At 42.6% G+C, this 21,945-nt stretch overlaps 1 protein-coding gene across 8 annotated transcripts in view; it reads right to left on the minus strand.

The window, feature by feature from the left end:
- Positions 1 to 20,966, minus strand: part of DISC1 (DISC1 scaffold protein) — a 397,938-nt gene extending 376,972 nt beyond the window's left edge. For 2 of the 8 annotated variants that reach the window (XM_033199716.1, XM_033199715.1), the window contains exon 1: positions 20,629 to 20,944. In XM_033199716.1, coding sequence (XP_033055607.1) covers positions 20,629 to 20,695 — 67 coding nt within the window. In that variant the 5' untranslated portion in view covers positions 20,696 to 20,944. Of the gene's footprint in view, positions 1 to 20,628 lie in introns of all 8 variants that reach the window. The other 6 variants (XR_004434336.1, XR_004434335.1, XM_033199713.1 and 3 more) reach the window with 6 other exon arrangements.
- Positions 20,967 to 21,945: the final 979 nt, after the last annotated feature.

Genomic DNA, 21,945 nt, shown 5'->3' on the forward strand with positions numbered 1-21,945 from the left:
TGTGGTGGTGGGTGCCTGTAGTCCTAGCTACTCGGGAGGCTGAGGCAGGAGAATGGCATGAACCCGGGAGGCAGAGCTTGCAGTGAGCCGAGATCACACCACTGCACTCCAGCCTGGGCAATAGCACAAGACTCCTTCTCAAAAAAATAATAATGAAGAAAGAAAGAAGAAAAGAGAGAAGAATAAAATAGATGCAATAAAAAATTATAAAGAGGATATCACCACCAATCCCACAGGAATACAAACTACTATCAGAGAATACTATAAACACCTCTACGCAAATAAACTAGAAAATCTAGAAGAAATGGATACATTCCTAGACACATACACCCTCCCAAGACTAAACCAGGAAGAAGTTGAATCTCCGAATAGAGCAATAACAGGCTCTGAAATTGAGGCAATAATTAATAGCCTACCAACCAAAAAAAGTCCAGGACCATACAGGTTCACAGACGAATTCTACCAGAGGTACAAACAGGAGCTGGTACCATTCCTTCTGAAACTATTCCAATCAATAGAAAAAGAGGGAATCCTCCCTAACTCATTTTATGAGGCCAGCATCATCCTGATACCAAAGCCTGGCAGAGACACAACAAAAAAAGAGACCAACATCCCTGATGAACATCAGTACAAAAATCCTCAATAAAATACTGGCAAACCGAATCCAGCAGCACATCAAAAAGCTTATCCACTATGATCAAGTCAGCTTCACCCCTGGGATGCAAGGCTGGTTCAAGATATGCAAATCAACAAACGTAATCCATCATATAAACAGAACCAACAACAAAAACCACATGATTATCTCAATTGATGCAGAAAAGGCCTTTGACAAAATTCAACAGCACTTCATACTAAAAACTCTCAATAAACTAGGTATTGATGGAACATATCTCAAAATAATAAGAGCTATTTATGACAAACCCATCACCAATATCACACTGAATGAGCAAAAACTGGAAGCATTCCCTTTGAAAACTGGCACAAGACTGGGATGCTCTCTCTCACCACTCCTATTCAACACAGATTGCAAGTTCTGGCCAGGGCAATCAGACAAGAGAAAGAAATAAAGAGTATTCAAATAGGAAAGGAAGAAGTCAAATTGTCCCTGTTTGCAGATGACATGATTGTATATTTAGAAAACCCCATCATCTCAGCCCAAAATCTCCTTAAGCTGATAAGCAACTTCAGCAATGTTTCAGGATACAAAATCAATGTGCAAAAATCACAAGTGTTCCTATACACCAATAAGAGACAGAGACCCAAATCATGAGCGAACTCCCATTCACAATTGCTACAAAGAGAATAAAATACCTAGGAATCCAACTTACAAGAGATGTAAAGGACCTCTTCTAGGAGAACTACAAACCACTGCTGAGTGAAATAAAACAGGACACAAACAAATGGAAGAACATTCCATGCTCATGGATAGGAAGAATCAATATGGTGAAAATGACCATATTGCCCAATGTAATTTATAGATTCAATTACCATCCCCATCAAGCTACCAATGACTTTCTTCACAGAACTGGAAAAAACTACTTTAAAGTTCATAGGGAACCAAAAAACAGTCTGCATTGCCAAGACAATCCTAAGCAAAAAGATCAAAGCTATAGGCAACACACTACCTGACTTCAAACTGTACTACAAAGCTACAGTAACCAAAACAGCATGGTATTGGTACCAAAACAGAGAGACAGACCAATGGAACAGAACAGAGCCCTCAGAAATAACACCACACATCTACAACCATCTGATCTTTGACAAACCTGACAAGAACAAGCAATGGGGAAAGGATTCCCTATTTAATAAACGGTGCTGGGAAAACTGGCTAGCCATATGTAGAAAACTGAAACTGGATCCCTTCCTTACACCTTATACAAAAATTAATTCAAGATGGATTAAATACTTAAATGTTAGACCTAAAACCATAAAAACCCTAGAAGAAAACCTAGGCAGTAACATTCAGGACATAGGCATAGGCAAGGACTTCATGACTACAACAACAAAAGCAATGGCAACAAAAGCCAAAATAGACAAATAGGATCTAATTAAACTAAAGAGCTTCTGCGCAGCAAAAGAAACTACCATCAGTGTGAACAGGCAACCTACACAATGGGAGAAAATTTTTGCAATCTACCCATCTGATAAAGGGCTAATATCCAAAATCTACAAAGAACTGAAACAAATCTACAAGAAAAAAAAAAATCAAAAAGTAGGCAAAGGATATGAACAGAAACTTCTCAAAAGAAGACATTTATGCAGCCAACAGATACATGAAAAAATGCTCATCATCACTGGACATCAGAGAAATGCAAATCAAAACCACAATGAGATACCATGTCACACCAGTTAGAAAGGTGATCATTAAAAAGTCAGGAAACAACAGATGCTGGAGAGGATGTGGAGAAATAGGAAAGTTTTACACTGTTGGTGGGAGTGTAAACTAGTTCAACCATTGTGGAAGACAGTGTGGCGATTCATCAAGGATCTAGAACTAGAAAAACCATATGACCCAGCCATCCCATTACTGGGTATATACCCAAAGGATTATAAATCATGCTACTATAAAGACACATGCACACGGATGTTTACTGCGGCATTATTCACAATAGCAAAAACTTGGAACCAACCCAAATGTCCATCAACGATAGACTGGATTAAGAAAATGTGGCACATATACACCATGGAATACTACGCAGCCATAAAAAATGATGAGTTCATGTCCTTTTCAGGGACATGGATGAAGCTGGAAACCATCATTCTCAGCAAACTATTGCAAGGACAGAAAACCAAACACCACATGTTCTCACTCATAGGTGGGACGTGAACAATGAAAACACTTGGACACAGGGTGGGGAACATCACAAACAGGGGCCCGTCATAGGGTGGGGGGAGGGGGGAGGGATAGCATTAGGAGAAATACCTAATGTAAATGACGAGTTAATGGGTGCAGCAAACCAACATGGCACATGTATACCTATGTAACAAACCTGCATGTTGTACACATGTACCCTAGAACTTAAAGTATAATTTTTTAAAAAAATTTTTTAAGCCAAAAAAAAAAAACAAGAAGTGACACAACATAAACTGCCTGGTCTCTGCCCTCCTAACCCTGGGACATCAGGCAGACCTTGAAAGCTGGATATTATCATTTGGGAGGTGAGGAGAGGACAATGCAATGAAGGTCCCTGCTCTAAAGGCCCTGGTTTGACCTGTACAAGGAAGCAGTAAGGTGCAGAAAGGAGCTTCAGTGGGAGCTATGGCCAGGCTTTGAAATCTTCCCCACACCAGCATGATGACTGGTGTGTCTACCACTGAGCTCCCTGCCTTCTAGTTAGCCAGGGTGAAAAAATAACCAATCCTCTTCTGACACAGATCTCTCTGTTATTAGGATCACAGAAAAGGTGGCCATGGTGACGATCCTGCCTTTGGGGTTTAGATCATAGACGACTATACCTATGCTTAAATAGTTGTCATAAAAATAGAGTTTTGAGCAGAAATGTGGATCCAGAAAATAGATTTTTAGAAAAATTAAACTACCAACAATGTCCACAGTGAACAGAAAGAGGCTGGTGGCTGAAAATCTATTTAAAGGCTACTGCGACAATCCTGTGTGCATGATGAAGATGGAAAGAGAAAGGAAGAATTGAGGGCGCAAACCCAGGCCCTAAGCATCCAACAGATTCACAGAGTCCACGTACTAAGTGCAGGGAAACTGAGACCACTCCAGGTATCTCAAGCAGAGGAAATTTAACATAGGGAATTGGTTACAAAGATATAGAAAGAACTAGAAGAGAACAAAGGAGAGAGAGAGGGCAGAAGTGAAAAGGAAAAGGTGGTCATAGCTAGACACCCATCATTAATGCTCCTAAACGATGTCCCTCGGCCTGCTCAGCCTGAGGAGGTTGTGCCAGTTGGCTCTGAAGCTACCAAGGAAGTGCTACATCAACTAAGATTGGAGCCCCAGTAAGGGGGTTACCTGCAGGGTTGCCGATGTTCCAACTCACCCCGTCCTTTCTATCACTACAGTAACTGCTTGCAATGACCTCACAGTAAAACCCAGAATCAGGAAGTTTTTCTCTCTGTCTTACTCGTCTCCCACCAGTGCCTCCTATTAACAGAATTTAACAGCAAACAAGCTGGCGAGATAGCCTGGGATATGTAGCTTTCCGGCTCCTAGCCCTAGCAGTAAAGAGCAAAGCAAAGGAAGGTAAGTGAAAGGCCAGCCTATACTCTTACCCGTTGTTAACAAATGTCCATTGTGAAGGATACGTACAGGGCAATGGTGAGGAAGCAAGGTGATGGGGAGGGTAGGGGTTATGGTCCTTGCCTTCAAGGAAAATCCTAGAGATAATTTAAAATTGGGGCAATAGCAAAATTGCTCCTGTGACTGTATGGCAATCAGATCATTGAAATTAAACGGAAATGACCAAGTTGGAGCCAGATAAAGCATGCCACGTGCCCTCTCCAGAATTCTCTGTCTGCTACACTAAAAATAACATCTTTCTCTTGTTGACAGAATTGCAGCTAGCACATATGGTACCACTGTGCAAATTTTTAAAAGGTATCTTCTCTGGGGTGGTAAAATATAAAAAGATGTCCTCTCAGGGAGGGTAAATTAGAAAAAGGTGGCACCTCTGAGCTGATGAATTAGAAAAAGGCTTGCCATCCTCAGCACCAGGGCTCCATTCACCCCTCAGCCAGTACCATTGTGTGGGATGTCACCTGCACAGCGGCAGGCTGCAGGCCACCTGTAATACGCTACTGTTTGCTAAGCCCTTTTATCTCTCATCTTACATGATCCTCACAATAGTCCCACAAAATAAGCATTATTACTTCCCATCTTACAGTCGAAGAGAATTAAATGGCTTTTCCCAGTCATATACTTAATAAGTGACACAACAGCCGGTAGAAATGTGAAATCTAATAATAGCTCCTCAACAATAATATTGAGCACCAACAGTGAGGCAGAAACTGTATGTACTTGAAACTCTACACATATGACGGCGGTCGATTCTCTTAACAGTATGAGGTTGCTAGTATTCTCTGCATTTCACTGGCCAATTTTTGACTGCTAGGAGAACAAGGACATCAGGGTCCCGGGGAAGCCCCCAACCCTGTGCAAACAGTGTGTGTGCCCAGTCCCCGAGCCACCATGAATGGCATTCTTTCATTTTTTTTTTTTTTTTTTGTACTAGTTATTGCCTCACTCAAAGGAGGCCTAAACACAGTGGGATCTGAAGGGACAAGGAGACTGAATAGGAATATCTGAAGCTGGGATTTCCTGTGGGTTTTTCTACGAGTGAAACAAAAAGCGCCTTTGACTCTGGCTCCTTCGGGGTTCCAGGGAACAAGTTGGCATTATCTCTGCACTGAAGGGCCTTTGACTCCCACACTCACTGCAGACAATGCTAAAAGAACACCCAAAGGGTTAGTGAAATGGCCTGCCAAGTCCCCAACTTTACAGAAGCTCTCCCTTGGTGGAAACAGCTCACAAGTGACAGCTCTGAAAATGTACAGAGAGCCGGCAAGGTTTGGTGGGAAGGCAATAGACCGAGTCCTCATCCTCTGCTGTCCCAGTGCATACTCAGGTTGGGTATATTTTCATAACAGTTTTATTAAATAGATTTTCACTGTGACTATTTCTTCCCTGGAGCTAAAACACCTGAGAAGCCAAGGAAGAAGGAAAACTGTGTTTAGAGAGAAAGGCAATGACAGACGCTCTGCTGAGCTGAACTTCTTTTAAGGTTAGAATGCCCTCTTTGGGCATGAAATTATAGCAGCAAGAGCAGGGAATTTTCTGAGCCAGAAGAGATTGAGAAACACCAAAATCCACACAATGTCCTAATGGAGAATTGTATAGAGCTTACATTTCATAGAGATGAAAATGTTATATAGGCAAAACCAAAATTCAATTGCACAGTGAAAAAACAAAAGATTTACTGGGTCTAGAACTATAACTCCTGTAACAGAGCCAGCCTATATGTTTTATTACACAGTCTTCACTGTCCATGATACATTTGGTATCAATCATCCACACTGAATCTTCGCATCACCAGCAGCACTAGAGATACTCAGAGCCCAAGACAGCATCCTACCCACCAAAAGAATAGCTCACCTTGATTGTCATTGCTGGTTGGTATTTAATGGGGCACCTTGACAGTTTCAACCCTTTTCCTTCAGGCCTATCAGTGAAAGCAGTTGTCCAGTTCATCTTGTAAGACCAGCAGGGTCTCTAGAGCATGGACAGACTACAGGGTAGGTTATCATTTGTCCTAAGGCTACAAAATGTGGCATCATAGGATTCATCCAAAAGGCAGCATCGGGAGAGTCTATACTAGCCAGCCCTCCAAAGAGTGTAAGTCAAGCAGGAGAATCCAGGGGTCAGGCCAAGGATCAAAAACCAAGGAGGGGCCCAGCATGGTGGCTCATGCCTATAATCCCAGCACTTTGGGAGACAGAGGCAGGAGGCTTTCTTGAGCCCAGGAGTTCAAGACCATCCTGGGTAACATGGGGAGATCCTGTCTCTACAAAAAATAAATAAAAATAAAAATAGCCAGGTATTCTGACATGCTCCTATAGTCCCAGCTACTTGCAGGGCTGAGGTGGGAGGATCACTTGAGCCCAGTAAGTAGAGGCTGCAGTGAGCTGTGATCATGCCACTGCACTCCAGCATGGGCAACAGAGGGAGACCTTGTCTCAAAAAAAAAAAAAAAAAAAAAATACCAAAGAAGTCTAGTGAGCCCACAGTTTTGGAAGCTGAGTTTGGGAGGCACTGCCACTCAGAGCATACTGCTGTGCTGCTTTATGGAGAAGCCAACCTGCATTCACACTCCAGGAATGTGCTGAAGCTGGGGGTGAACAATACAACCCCACGATGTCTTGTGCTTATCTTCCCCAAGACACTCTCCTGTTCATCTGTTCCTCCCTTATGCAGTGCTGTGCCTGGTGACTCAGAGACCAAACGCAGCACATCAGCAGCTTGTCTCAAGACACAGAGGCAGTACAATAGTAACTGAGGCTAAGAACTGGAAATGGAGGAGGAGGGAAAGAGAGGAAGTGCAGGGAAAGTAGCAAAACAGCTATTAAGCACAAATCCATGATGCATCATCTCTAATTCCAAAATCCAAAATTCTCTGAGAACCTCAAGCTTTCTCTAATTCATCTGGCAGTAATCTGACCTGACTGAACTCACATGGTGGCAGAACCTCATGTGCACAGATGTCAAGCAATTTAGAGTCTTTATTTATCCTACTCAGTGGGAACAAGCATCTGTTTTGCTGTAGAAACACTAATGTGATTCAGATAGCATTATATATCTGTAGAAACACCAACGTGAATCAGATAACATTAATCCACTTGGACCTGGATTAGGACAGGAGGGAGCCACAGATCACTGGACAAGCAATAAAGCCAACAGATTACAGGCAGGACTGGCTGCTGGGGACAACACAAGCAAGTTTATAGTAAAAGCAGTTCTCTACACATAAATGATGATAGGTTGTGACAAATACTGATCACATTGGACCTTCACTGTAACTCTGTAAATTGAGGGCTGATATTATCATCCCCATTTTCACAAGGGAGGACACTGAGATCTAGAGACACTAGAGGACTTATGCAGGACCCTGACCCTCCTTCCCCATCCACGTCCTTTCCACCTGGCCATTCAGCTGGTTGTGGTTAACTATCACTTATCCACAACAATAACAAACAAGTTGAAGTATTTTGATCACAATTTAAATGACGTTTGCCTTTGGGATGTACCTCTGTGCTTCCAGGAGAAGATGCATTTGTCCATTGTTTCAGGAATGCACCATACTTCATGATAAATGATGAACGCAGGAGGTGTTGGGAGCACCAGAGGTGTAAGGGTTGGCTAGGGGGATGCTGCAGTGTCCCATGCTTCATCAGTCTCCTAAATCCACTCCAAATTAAAATCATGATGATGTGCTTTGATATGGGGAATGGACATTTTTCTCTCATGAAACATGTAGATGGAGGCTCCTTTAGAGATTTTGTCACTTTTGGCGTGTTGATCTTGAACATGCAATCTACATGAAAAGTGTGCTTGTGAACCCATGCAACATTAAGACAAGTGCCTTGTGCTCCTCTTTCTAACCCAACTGTTACCTAATCCTCTCCACGTGATGTTTCAAGAGCCACTCCTGGTTGAGGGCAATTCCACCTACTCCTGCATGTCATGGTGGCTATATTACACATGCTGTTTTAAAGCAATCCAGTTCAATAAGTCTTTATCGTTACTATAAGTCTAACATGAATTATAAGAAGGCAAATGAGACAAGGTTTGTCCTCAAGAAATTTACCCCAGACTAATACAAAGACATACCCAAAACAGTGGATTTCTCTCCACTAAATTCCTGGTGATTCGCACTTTCCCTGCTCTGTGATGATTAATAATTATTCATTTTATTGGCAAAGGCAGTCTCCTAATTTGGATGTTGTCTTTTAAAAAGGATCTTTTACTCATTGAAAAAGAAAATAAGGAGTAAACACAGCAATAGGTAAAAAACAGGCTGGTATAAAAATAGACACATAGATCAATGACACAGAATAAAAAACCCAGAAATAAATCTACATATTTACAACCAACTGATCTTTGACAACATTAACAAGAACATACACTGGGCAAAGGACACCCCTTTCAATAAATGATATTGGGAAATTGGATGGCCATATGCAGAAGAATGAAACTGGACCCCTATAGCTCACCATAAACAAAAATCAACTAAAGATGAATTAAAGTCTTAAGAATAAGACCCAAAACTATAAAAATACTAGAAGAAAAGTAGGGCGTGGTGGCTCAAGCCTGTAATCCCAGCACTTTGGGAGGCCGAGATAGGCGGATCACGAGGTCAGGAGATCGAGACCATCCTGGCTAATACGGTGAAACCCCGTCTCTACTACAAAATACAAAAAACTAGCCGGGCGACGAGGCGGGCGCCTGTAGTCCCAGCTACTCGGGAGGCTGAGACAGGAGAATGGCGTAAACCCGGGAGGCGGAGCTTGCAGTGAGCTGAGATCCGGCCACTGCACTCCAGCCCGGGCGGCAGAGCAAGACTCTGTCTCAAAAAAAAAAAAAAAAAAAAAAAGAAAAGTAGGGAAAACTCTTCTGGACATTGGTCTATGCTAAGAATTCATGTGTAAGACCTCAAAAGCACAGGCAACAACAAAAAGAAAACATAAACAAATGGTACTTAGTTAAACTAAAAAGCTTCTGCAGAGCAAAGGAAATAACCAACAGACTTAAGAGACAACCTGCAAAATGTGAGAAAATATTTGCAAACTATGCATCCAACAATATCCAGAATATGCAAGGAACCCAAACAATTCAACAACAACAACAAAAATAATTCCATTAAAAAGTGGGAGAAGGACGTGAATAGACATTTTTCAAAAGAAGACATACAAATGGCCAACAGGTATATGAAAAAATGTTCAACATTACTACTAATCAAAGAAATGCAAATTGAAATCACAAGCTGCCATCCTATGCCAGTCAGAATGGCCATTATTAAAAAGTCAAAAAATAACAGATACTGAAGAGAATGCAGTGAAAAGTGAAAAATATAACTATTGCTGGGAATATAAATTATTAAAACCTCTATGGAAAACAGTATGGAGATTTCTCAAAGAACTAAAGCTAAAACTACCATTTAATACCGCAATCCTACTACTGCATATCTACCCAAAGGAAAAGAAATCAATGTATCAGAAAAATACCTGGACTCACATGTTTATCAAAGCAATATTCACAACAGCAAAGATATGGAATCAACCTACATGTTCATCAACAGAGAACTGAATAAAGAAAATACAGTGAACATACAAAAGGGAAAACTATTCAGCCATAAAAAATGAAATCATGCCTTTTGCAACAACATGGATGGAACTGGAAGCCATTATGTTAAATGAAACAAGTCAGACACAGAAAGACAAATATCACATGGTCTCACCTACAAGTGGGAGCTAATCATGTCCACACATGGATATAGAAAATGGAATAACAGACAGTGGAGACTCAGAAGGGTGATGATACGAGGGGTGAAGGATGAGAAATTGTTCAATGGGTACAATGTACAATATTTGGGTGATGGACATCCTAAAAGCTCTGACTTGACCATTAGGCCAACTATGCATGTAATGAAATTGCACTGTACCTCATAAATTTATATAAATAAAAAAGCTAATCATTTGACCCAGCAATCCCATTACTGGGTATATACCCAAAAGACTGTAAATCATTCTACTATAAAGACACAAGCGCATGTATGTTTATTGCAGCACTATTTACAATAGCAAAGACTTGGAACCAACCCAAATACCCATCAATGATAGACTAGATAAAGAAAATGTGGCATATATACACCATGGAATACTATGCAGTCATAAAAAAAGATGAGTTCATGTCCTTTGCAGGGACGTGGATGAAGCTGGAAACCATCACTGTCAGCAAACTAACACAGGAACAGGAAACCAAACACCATACGTTCTCACTCATAAGTGGGAATTGAACAATGAGAACACATGGACACAGGGAGGGGAACATCACACACCGGGGCCTGTCAGGGGATGGAAGGCGAGGGGAGGGAAGCATCAGGATAAATACCTAATGCATGCGGGACTTAAAACCTACATGACAGGTTGATGGGTGCAGCAAACCACCACGGCACATGTATACCTACGTAACAAACCGGCATGTTCTGCACATGTATCCCAGAACTTAAAGTAAAATAAAAAAAATTTTTTAAATAAAATTAAAAAGCAGAATAAAATTTTAAAGATAGTGTTGATATAAATTCATATCAAGAGTAGCTGAAGGGAAAGTAACTCCCATAAGACATCTCATTCTGTTCCTGCTGAGCCTGTTCTGACTCCTTGAAATGAGAAAAACAGGGGTAATAATAATATATTTTATCATGTATTACCTTACGCTTTTCAAAAAAAGTTTCAAAAAACTTTTACACACAATAAATATTTGAATGAATGCACTTAGATAATCCCAAATCACACAGTCAGGAAAATATACAAAAGTTAAATTCAAATGATAGAATTTGTCCATTTTTCCATTCAAATTACAATTTAAGTCAAGTAAAGAAAGACACACAAAAGCTATATGATTAGGAGGGAGTGCAGTGCTCATCCTCCTGTCCCTAAGGCCGATTAGCCAGTTGGGTGAGAGATGAGATCATGAGTTCTGGGTCAGTGAGTCACTCCCTTTCACCATGGCCCCCAGACACAAACAGCTGCAGGTCTCCCAAAGCGTGTGGCCACCCTACAGAGCGGCCACCATACAGAGGAGAAAATGTGGGTGAAAGTAAGCAACACCACAACCAGGAAATTAACTCAGTATTCTACAAATGGAGAACTACGTATCCGTTGCTGAATGAAGAGCAGCACATTTCACACACAATGTGAAAATCAATATTGAGTACGTTGTTTTCAAAATTGTCATACCTAGGAGTAAACCCAGCAATAGGTAAATTATGAATTAAAGGAGTCCTTCTTTCTTCCTCCATCTATCCATCCATCCAGCCTCTAAGGTATTTATTAGGCATCTACTAGGTGCTAGATACTTCTTAACGATTTTGGTACATCCCGATGTGCCCAATCATTCTGATGAAACAATATCCAGAAACTTCATGAGAATTAATTCTCTTTTTTCCATGGGACTATAGGCTTCTCAATGGTATAGACAATACTACCTATTTAAATTTACATATCAATTTATATATGTGCAAACATAAGTATATATACTTTTTTTATATTCAAGAGCTATCATAGTATCTGACTATATAGTGTATGCATCTCAATAAATATTTAAACTGAACTGAACTTCTGAAACTCTTGATTGGTTTCAAAAGATATAAAAATAATACACTTGGTTAATCTATGCATTGGATTAACCCATCCTAAATATAATTAACTGTTTGGTCTAATCCAGTGAGAATAGAGTAAACCATAAGTGTACTACATAGATGAGGGAGTAAGGAGATAAACCAGACAATTTCCTTGAACTGAAGAAGTCTACACTGGAGTCAGAAAAACATGTATATCCATAACATACTATAACAGAAGAAGGAGAGAACAGATGATTCCAGAGAACCAGGGAAGGCTGAGAAGCATTATTGATTTGCTAGATCATAAATGAGGGATGACATTTTGATGTATTCAGACTGGTAGCAAGGAAGATGGGTTCTGTAATATTCTTGGTGGGTAGAATAATGTGCACAATAAAAAGGCCAGAGTGTCCGTTTTAGGTGTTTAAGGGCCAGTGTACGGAAGGCTTGAAAAGGGATGCTAAGAATTTGCTTGGGGGCAGATAATGAGTTTCTGAAAGCCCTGTCCACAGAGGAACAATAACCCAATCAGATCTGTGCCTGGTGAGGACTGTCCTGGCAGCAGTGCGCAGGCCTGGCTGGAAGGAGTTACTCAGCAGAGACATAATGACACAATCCAGTATCAGAACTGGGAAGACACAGGAAGGCCTGGAACACCTTCTGAAGAGGCATCCTAGGTGTGGCTGTTAAGCTCTAAGGCCTAAGAATACCAGGCTCCCTTAGTTCTTCTCTCTAGACTGGATGGCCCTTGAGAACAATCTACATTTTTGTTTTTTGGGTTTTGTTTGTTTGTTTGTTGTTTTTGTGTTTTTAGAGACAGGGTCTTGCTACGTTGTCCAGGCTGGAGTGCAGTGGCTATTCATAGGCATAAGCATAACGCACTGCAACCTTGAACTCCTGGCCTCAAGCAATTCTCCCACCCCAGCCTTCCAAGGAGCTGGGACTATAGGCATGCACCACCATGCCTGGCACTCTACATCTTTAAGTACCCTGCAATGCACAAAACTGTGCTGTGTATACAGTCAGTGCCAGTAAGTGTTTGTGAATGAATAAATAAATACAATAGGAGAAATTAATGGATGAGTTAATATCTCTAGGAGCTAATTCTATAAACTAAGGAACACAAAATGATTAATAGAGTCGAGGTAATTTAAGGCCCCCAAATCCACTGTTTAAATTGAATACAGATGATCTATCCCGAAGGACAGTGTCTCACATTTCATTTTGCTTGGCCTGCAGCTATAATACAAAAACACTAGGGAAACATTAAGACTTGTACTGAAATATGCAAACTTCTTTCCTTCAGAAGATTTATGATCCCAAAACAGCTCTTGCAACTCTAAGTTTCCAGTGTAGCAGAAACATAAGAACCCCGTTTTACCTCTGTATTTACTTTTTTTTTTCACTTGACCGCTGTAAAATAATCTTCATTTTCCTATCAGTGTTGGAGTAAGATTGAGGCATGCTTTCACTTATAAATGCAAAACACGCACATTCTCCTGTGTTAAAGATAAAGTCCAATAATCAATCTACTCACAGATCAGGAGACGACAGGTACAGGCCAGCCGCGGCGGCTCACTCCTGTAATCCCAGCACTTCAAGAGGCCGAGACAGGCAGATCACTTGAGGTCAGGAGTTCAAGACCAGCCTGGCCAACATGGTGAAACTCTGTCTCTACTAAAAATACAAAAATTAGCTGTGTATGGTGGGGTATGCCTGTAATCCCAGCTACTCGGGAGGCTGAGGCAGGAGAACTGCTTGAACCTGGGAGGAGGAGGTTGCAATGAGCCAGGACTGCACCACTGCGCTCCAGCCTGGGTTACAGAGCGAGACTCTGTTTCAAAAAAAAAAAAAAGAGATGACAGGTATGAAAGAAAAGTTATATAGGTGTACATGTCACAAAATGCAATTTCAACTCAGATTCCACATTCAGGACACAACTTACTCGTTAAACTTTAGATATTTCACCTTTCAACCTGTGAAAGCGATTAGTCTCCATGCAGGACCACCTGTCAAATGCACGTTTCTATTCCTAGTAGATTTGTTCACCTGGGTGAACACAATTGTGTTAATGATTAATATCAATCCTAGACATGTACAGCTCTGGGGAGTTAAAGTAGCTACTACATTCAGGCAGATGACTGCAAAGAAGCTATCTAGGCTTCCTGAAATGGAACCACCTGGGTGAGGGAAGGAAGCAAAATGTGAAAGCCCAATGAGCAGGGAATAGGAAATTTACACAGTAGCTCAAATCCTGCACAGTCTCAATCCTGCAGGACAATGACCACAGCATCTTAGCGCTGGAAGGGTTCCCATTCGTCATCCCATGCAGCCCCCTCCCCAGTGCAGAACCTCCATGACAGTCACCCTAGAGTTATCCAACACTGCCCTACATACTTCCAACAACAAAAAGCTCTCTGTCTTTCATGGTAGCCTATTCCATCAAAGGATAACTATTTTTAGCAAGTTTTTTTTTTAATTTAGTCAAAATGTGATAGCTTTCTAATGTGTGGCTCTCATGCTAATTCTAATTCTGAGCCAAGTAGGCACTCAATAAATGTCGAATAAACAAATAATGAATTCATGAACAATTTTTTTTTTTTTTTACAGAGTCTCTCTCCATAGCCCAGGCTGGAGTACAGTGACATGATCTCAGCTCACTGCAACCTCCGCCTCCCAGGTTCAAGCAATTCTCCAGCCTCAACATCCTGAGTAGCTGGGATTACAGGCTCAAGCTACCACACCCAGCTAATTTTTGTATTTTTACTAGAGACGGGGTTCCGCCATGTTGGCCAGGCTGGTCTCGAACTCCTGACCTCAGGTTATCTGCCCACCTCAGCCTCCCAAACTGCTGGAATTACAGGCATGAGCCACCACACCTGGCTGAAAATCTAGGTTTTTAAGAGTCATTATGGCTCAAAAAAAAAGGGTTTCAGTTCAATTCATTTAATGTATCTTAAGCAGGGATGAATTACACAGAACTATGAAACGAAGCACAACTTAATGAAAATAGTTCTAAGTATGCGAAGAGGAACCAGGTTCTAACAATCACTCTGCTGCTGTTCCTCAGTGTTCTCATCTGTAAAATAAGGATGCCAGATTACATGATCTCTACTGCCACTTACAACATTCAATATTCTACAATAAATATATATGATTTATCTTCAGAGATTGCTGTTCCTCACCTCAAGGAGCTTACAGTCTTATTTGCATTTCTCTGAGAGTTCAAAATCTGAACTCTGAAAAATAAAGGGTAAAATTCCATTCATGACAGGCAAATGTTGTGGCTGAACGGGTAGAATTTTATCCACTTTTTTTTATGATGAGCAAGTACAAGGCCATGTGGCTGGAAAATTAAGCCGAAGTTGACATGAGAAAAATCATGTGGGGCTACTTAGTTCAATCACAGTCATGCATCACTCATTGACAGGGACAGGTTCTGAGAAATGTGTCATCAGGTCATTTTGTCATGCAAACATCGTAGACCGTACTCACAAAAACCTAGATGGTATAGGCTATGACACACCCAAGCTATACTGTATAGCCTATTGTTCCTAGGCTACAAACCTGTGCAGTATGTTGCTGTACTGCACACTATAGGCAGTTGTAACACAATGGTAAGTACTTTTCCATCTAAACATATCTAAACATAGACAAGATACAGTAAAAATGCACTATAAAAGATGAAAAATGGTCACCTGTATAGGAGGCTTATCATGCATGGAGCTTGCAGGACTGGAAGTTTTTCTGGGTGAATCAGTGAGTGAGTGGTGAGTGCATGTGAGGGCCGAGGACATAATTTTATGCTACCGTATTTATAAACACTGTACACTTAGGCTATACTAAATTCATTTAAATTTTTTTCTTCAACAATAAAGTATCTTTAGCGTACTGTAACTTTTTTTACTTTATATATAATAATTTTTTACTTTTTTTAACTTTTTGACCTTTTTATAATGACACGTAGCTTAAAACACAAATACGTTGTGCAGCTGTACAAAAATATTTTTTCTCTATATCCTTATTCTATAAGCTCCTATTTTTAATTTTTATTTTTTTACTTTTCAAACTTTTTGTTAAAAACTAAGACACAAACACGCACACTAGCCTGGGCCTACCCAGGGTCAGGATCATCACCATCCCTGCCTTCCACCTCTACACCTTGTCCCATTGGAAAGTCTTCAAGGCAAAAACATGCATGGAGCCATCATCTCCTATGACACCAATGCCTTCTTCTGGATACCTCCTGAAGGACCTGCCTGAGGCTGGTTTACAGTTAACTTTTTTTTTACTAAGTAGAAGTACACAAAATAACAACAAAATGTATAGTAAATACTAGGCAATAGGAAATTGTCAGCCCACTATAATCTTATGACACCACTCTCACATATGTGACATTGACCAAAACATCATTATACGAGGCATAACTGCACTTATTTTGAGACTACGTCTCTACATACATAGTTCTCAGTAGCATCATTTGTTAAATAAGGATGCCGACATCTTACCTGCCAGAACACAAGGAGTTTAGCCAATTGCTGTTTTGAAGCTTCATGTGAAAATAAGTTCTGTGATTCTGTTTATAAGTCAGTGAGCAGTGACCCTGGTGACTGGAGGGAGCCCACAATGTCTAGCATCCATTTCTGAGTCATGACAAAAAACAAGTGGCCAAAGGGAAAATGGGGCAGGGAAAGGAAGCAGATACAGGACCAGTAGTCATATAAGAGGCTGTACGCACCACGTGAGTCCCTGTCTACCTTCTACAGCTAAATGTCAGTATTTCATTCATTGCCCAGCCACAGTTCTCTCTTCCTGCTTCTACTTGGTATGAACATTTGAAAGCTGATTGCAAAGTACTGGCTCAAGAGAAGCAGCCAGTGAACTTTGGTTTTGAAAGAAAAAATGGATTCTGAATGGCTAAAGCATCTTGAATTTTAAAAATTACGTGACTGTTGCACAGAAGTCATTCGCTAAGGAATTTTTACCACAAAGTCATTAAAGTTAGGAACTAACAATGGAAGACTCCTCGAGGCTAAAAGTCTTGTATTACTAAATGGTGCTGACTGAAAAATGGCTCTTCACCGGTGGTTCCAGCTGTGCCAGGAGGGGACCCTCCTCAACCCAGGGTGGCTGCCAAGGGAATCTCTGGAAGCAGTGGGCTCTGCTTGGGTTGCATAAGAACACAGTATATAAACTGAATTACCATCATTATTATCAAAAGAATGATTGTGGCCAGGTGCAATGGTTCACATCTATAATCCTACTACTTTGGGAGGTCAAGGCTGGAGAGTTGCTTGAGGTCAGGAGTTCAAGGTCAATCTGGCCAATATAAGGAGACCCCATCTTTTTTAATTAAAAAAAAAAAAAAAAGAATGATTCTAATTCCGGTCTAATGACCCTAACCGAAAATATTACCTATTTTTGTACTCAGAAACTTTGTGTGCTGGTCTTTAAATCTTGTTTAAAGTGCCGGGCATGGTCTCAGAAACTTTGTGCACTGATCTTTAAGTCTTGTTTAAAGGGCTGGGCGCAGTGGCTCATGCCTGTAATCCCAGCATTTTGGGAGGCCGCGGCAGGCAGATCACAAGGTCAGGAGATCGAGACCATGCTGGCCAACATGGTGAAACCCTGTCTCTATTAAAAATACAAAAATTAGCTGGACATGGTGGTGGGCACCTGTAATCCCAGTGACTCCAGAGGCTGAGGCAGGAGAATCCCTTAAACCCAGGAGGCGGAGCTTGCAAGTGAGCCGAGATCGTGCCACTGCACTCCAGCCTGGGTACAGAACGAGACTCTATCTCAAAAAAAAAAAAAAAAAAAAAAAAAAACTTGTTTAAAGTTCACCATTGTACCCGCTCTTTGCTCTGAAGGTCCTGCATCAAACTTTAACCAAAACCACAATACAATTCAAACATCAACAATTTAGTCTCTAATCCTTCGCCAATCAAAATTTTTAGATATTAAAAAAAAGAAAAAGTTTTAAAGAGCATAATAAATTGGCTTTTTTTCTACATTAACGTCATAATGTTTGAGCAATTAGCAAGTACTATTTTTGTCATTTAACAAAAAACAATAGTTTGCATCTCACTTTTGAAATAGACACAAATGGATGCATGCAGCATAGAAATGGGTTACAAGGACAGAGACATCAAGCTATTTGTCTACCTTGGTGAGATTACAGTCGTTTTTAGTGTTCATTTACTTGTTTGTAGTTTTCTGTGCTTCCTGTATGAGCATGCATTGCTTTTGGAAACACAAAAACCAGTAAGATAAACAATTTAGGAAACAAATAAACTAGGAAGTGTTTGTGCAGCACAGAAACAGAGCATTCACGCCCCTCTCAGAAGTTTCTGCTTTCTTCTGGAGGCAGCTTGGGTGGGCAATGAACTTCCTGCAGAAAAGTCCTGGGGCCCAGCCCTGCAAAGTAGCCATGACACCCAAAGCCTCGATTTCTGTTTACGCCTCATGTGCTATCCTAAGGGTTCTGGCAAATGAGTGTTGAAACAAAACAATCCAGATACCACTTTGAGATTTGTGATGAGATCTTGCAACCTGTTCTTTCAATGTTTTAATAACTTTTCTGCAAATTGTCATCATTTGTTTTACAAGAAGATAGTTTAAAGTATATTTTATAAAACAAGGCTGAAGGAAATTAAAATCATGCCAAAGCCTCTTTTGCCAGGACTAACAATTCACTCTTACATTTTGGGTCTACAGATATGCAGGATGGAGTTTGGGCCTGGTGGCTCATGCCTGTAATCCTAGTGCTTTGGGAGGCCTGAAGCCAGGAGGTGGAGACCAGCCTGAGCAACATAGCAAGACTCCGTCTCTAAAAAAAATAATTAGCTGGGCATGGTGGCATGTGCCTGTAATCCCAACTACTTAGAAAGCTGGAACAGGAGGATCACTTGAGCCCAGGAGTTCAAGGCTACAGTGAGCCATGATTGTGCCACTGCACTCCATCCTGGGTGACAGCACAAGACCATGTCTTTAAAGAAAAAAAAAAATTACCTAAATTCTCATATAGGTCTGTTGTGAATCACAGCTCCACTCTATAATTTCAGTTTGGCAAGTCGCCAAGAACACAGTTGTGAGTAGCACCCACGCCAGGGTTCTAATCCTGGCTTTACACTTAAAGAGCTCTGTGAGCTTGGGAACCAAGCAGGGTGACCCTGAACCTCAGCTTTGCCACAGGGAAATGAGGACTGTAATCCCGTCCCATAAAGATGTGGGGAGGATTTCATCAAAGGAATTCATAATAAAATGTCTGGCACATTTTAAGTTCTAAAAACGTGCAGATGTTACCATTCCCTCCTAGTACTATCATGTTTTATATGTACATAGTGACTCACACTCCACAAGGTGCTTTCAGATCTTTTGCCTCATTTGATCCTCAGGCAATGTGATCATTACAAAAGGCAGTAATTACTACCCCCATTTTTCTTTTATCTTTTTTGTAAACAGATGAGAAAACAGGCTCAAAGTCAAAGAGCCCGAAAAGCGGGTGTCTTGTCCAGGGCTCTTTTTGCTCTGTGGTACAGAACTGAACCTCAGAGGACCTTATGTACCATGCCGAGCACAAGAAAACTACATTTATTTTTAAATGCCCTACCATTCCTACATTAATCAAATCAAACTGGTATTCTCACATTACTCCCAGTTATTTAGATTTTGCCTAGGAAAAATGGCAACTAAGGTTTTTCGAGATACTGGTATCTCAGGTATTGGGCGAGGTGCTTCACTTCCACCATCACAGTTAAACCGCGTAACAACCCTATGAAGTAGGTACCGTCATAGTCTCCTGCATGTCCAGGATTGACATGCAGGCAGATTGTCTCCATACCCCAGTTCCTATGGTCCTAGTGCTGTCCAATTCAAATTTGTCCAGTCGATGATAACACTTTGCAAACTGATTTCCCATACAACAAACCTAGCAACACAGGGAGGCCAGGTTATGAGAGTTCTCTTTTACGTTTCAGGAGACTGAGGCTCTGAGAGGTTAAGGGACTGACCCAGCCCTGTCCTCACCCAGCAAGGGCACATGGCAACACTCCCTAACTCCAAATCTCACTGTCTTTGGAAAACCTCACATTTTAAGAGTCAGAAGGTAGAAGTGCTGTCATTGTTGAAAAACAACCATCCACTCAGTGGTCATCACTAAGAGTTGACAGCGAGACCCGCGCTCCAGGCGGTGGAAATGGAGCACTCTCCGGCTTGGGCCGTGGCGGTTACAGTAGCCAAGTAGGAAGTGGGCGGTGACACTGATTTCAGAGCAGCCCCTAGGGAAGGCAAAGGCACCAGTTCCTGGTCCCGCTCCCAGCCTCCTCCCTCCAGGTCCCCGGAGGGGTGGAACCCGAGATCCAACTGGGTCTTGGGGTTAGGCGGGCGGGACGTCCCCTGTCCCAGGGGGCGCCGGCTGGGGCGCACTGCAACGAGAGTGCGGGCCGCGCAGGTGTCCCGGGACGGATCCAAACCCCTGCAACCTTTCCAGGTCACCTGGACACGCAGCGGGGGCGCGGGTCAGACGCCTGCAGTTTCGCAAACTGCCGGTCCCCGGGGATTGCTCCACAGTCCTAGGTCAGGGACCTGGCCCGACTCGCTCTTCTCTCAACCTCGCAGGCCGCGCGTCCTGCCTCAGTTTCCCTCACCTCGAAAGTGGTTGTTAACAGAGGCACGCCCTGACCTACAGGACTTCCTGGAGGCCAGAGCGCGCCCTCTCTGCCAGGACCCCCCAGGACGTGCTAGGACGCGGTGGCAGCTCCCCTACCTGCGCGGTGGTCTATGCCGCCGCCGCCGGCGGCGGCCGGGGCGCCCTGGGGACCCCCACCTGGCATGCGCCCCGCTGCCAGCTCCTACCGCTCCGCCGGGACCGCCTCCTGCTCGCTCCCTGAGGGGGAAGGGAGCAGCGCGCCGGACGGGAAGTGAGGAGGGGGCTGGCGACGAAGGGGGCGGCTCCTTTCTTCTCCTTAGCGAGGCCGCTGTTTCCTTTCCAGCATTGGCCCCTCACGCGCGCGCGCACACACAGACACACACACATACACACACACACACACACACACACACACACACACACACGCAGCTGGGGCGGGCGGGGCCAGCGGCCCTCACAGCCTGTCTCCGGGATCTCAGGACCTCAGAAAGTTTGCTTTCACTCTGACTCATTTCTGGAGGAAACAAGAGGGAAGTGCAGGAAGCCTCCAGGATGGGGTACAGGAGGGTGCCTTCCAGACGCGTGATTTGAGAAGTGACCACACAGTGATGGAGAAGATGCAAGGATCTGAGGGAGTCCTTTATACAAAGTGGGGGCGGGGAGGCGGAGTGGGGATGACTGATGACCCTGGAAAGAGATGAGTGGGAGCAGATGTTTAGAAATGAGATGAGATTCCAACTTCTAGCATCTTCCAGCAGCTCCAGGCTGGTTCCAGGACACAGGAGTCCATGCAAGCTCCTAGGCAACTGACTCATCCCCTTCACCCCTTCTCTTTGGTTCATTCAAGGAAGCTACTGGAGCACCCCCTAGGTAGCACCTGCTATAGGACAATGGGTACAAGGAAGGGCTACACATGGGCTCTTTGTCATTAAGCAGCTCACCTCCAGGCTAGAAGGAGAGACCACGTGCATAGAAAACCAAATCACAACATGAGATAGAATGTGCCATGTGCCAGAGGCTTGCCACAAAACCTCTTGCAGATGGTTCAGGGATAGGAGGGAGAACTGTGAAGAAGATGAAGAGTTGGGGAGACGTTCTGCAGGCATGGAAAGGATCTCCTCAGAACGAGAGGAGTTAGAACTAGAGGAAAGCTGAGGTCCTTCAAAAGCTGAAGATCCTTAAGACTGAAAGCACACCGTTGTGCTTAAAATCAGTGTGTTTGCCCGGCATGGTAGTGCACTCCTGTAGTCCCAGCTACTCGGCAGGCTTAGGTGGGAGGATTGCTTGAGCCCAGGAGTTCAAGGCTTCAGTGAGCTATGATGGGGCCACTGCACTCCAGCCCAGGTGACAGAGAGAGACCCCCCACACCCCCACCATGTCTCTAAAAATAAATAAATGTATGAATATCTAAGGCCGGGCACTTTGGGAGGCCAA

Source organism: Trachypithecus francoisi, unplaced genomic scaffold (genome assembly GCF_009764315.1).
Source record: "Trachypithecus francoisi isolate TF-2019V2 unplaced genomic scaffold, Tfra_2.0 Lachesis_group5, whole genome shotgun sequence".
Lineage (NCBI taxonomy): Eukaryota > Metazoa > Chordata > Mammalia > Primates > Cercopithecidae > Trachypithecus > Trachypithecus francoisi.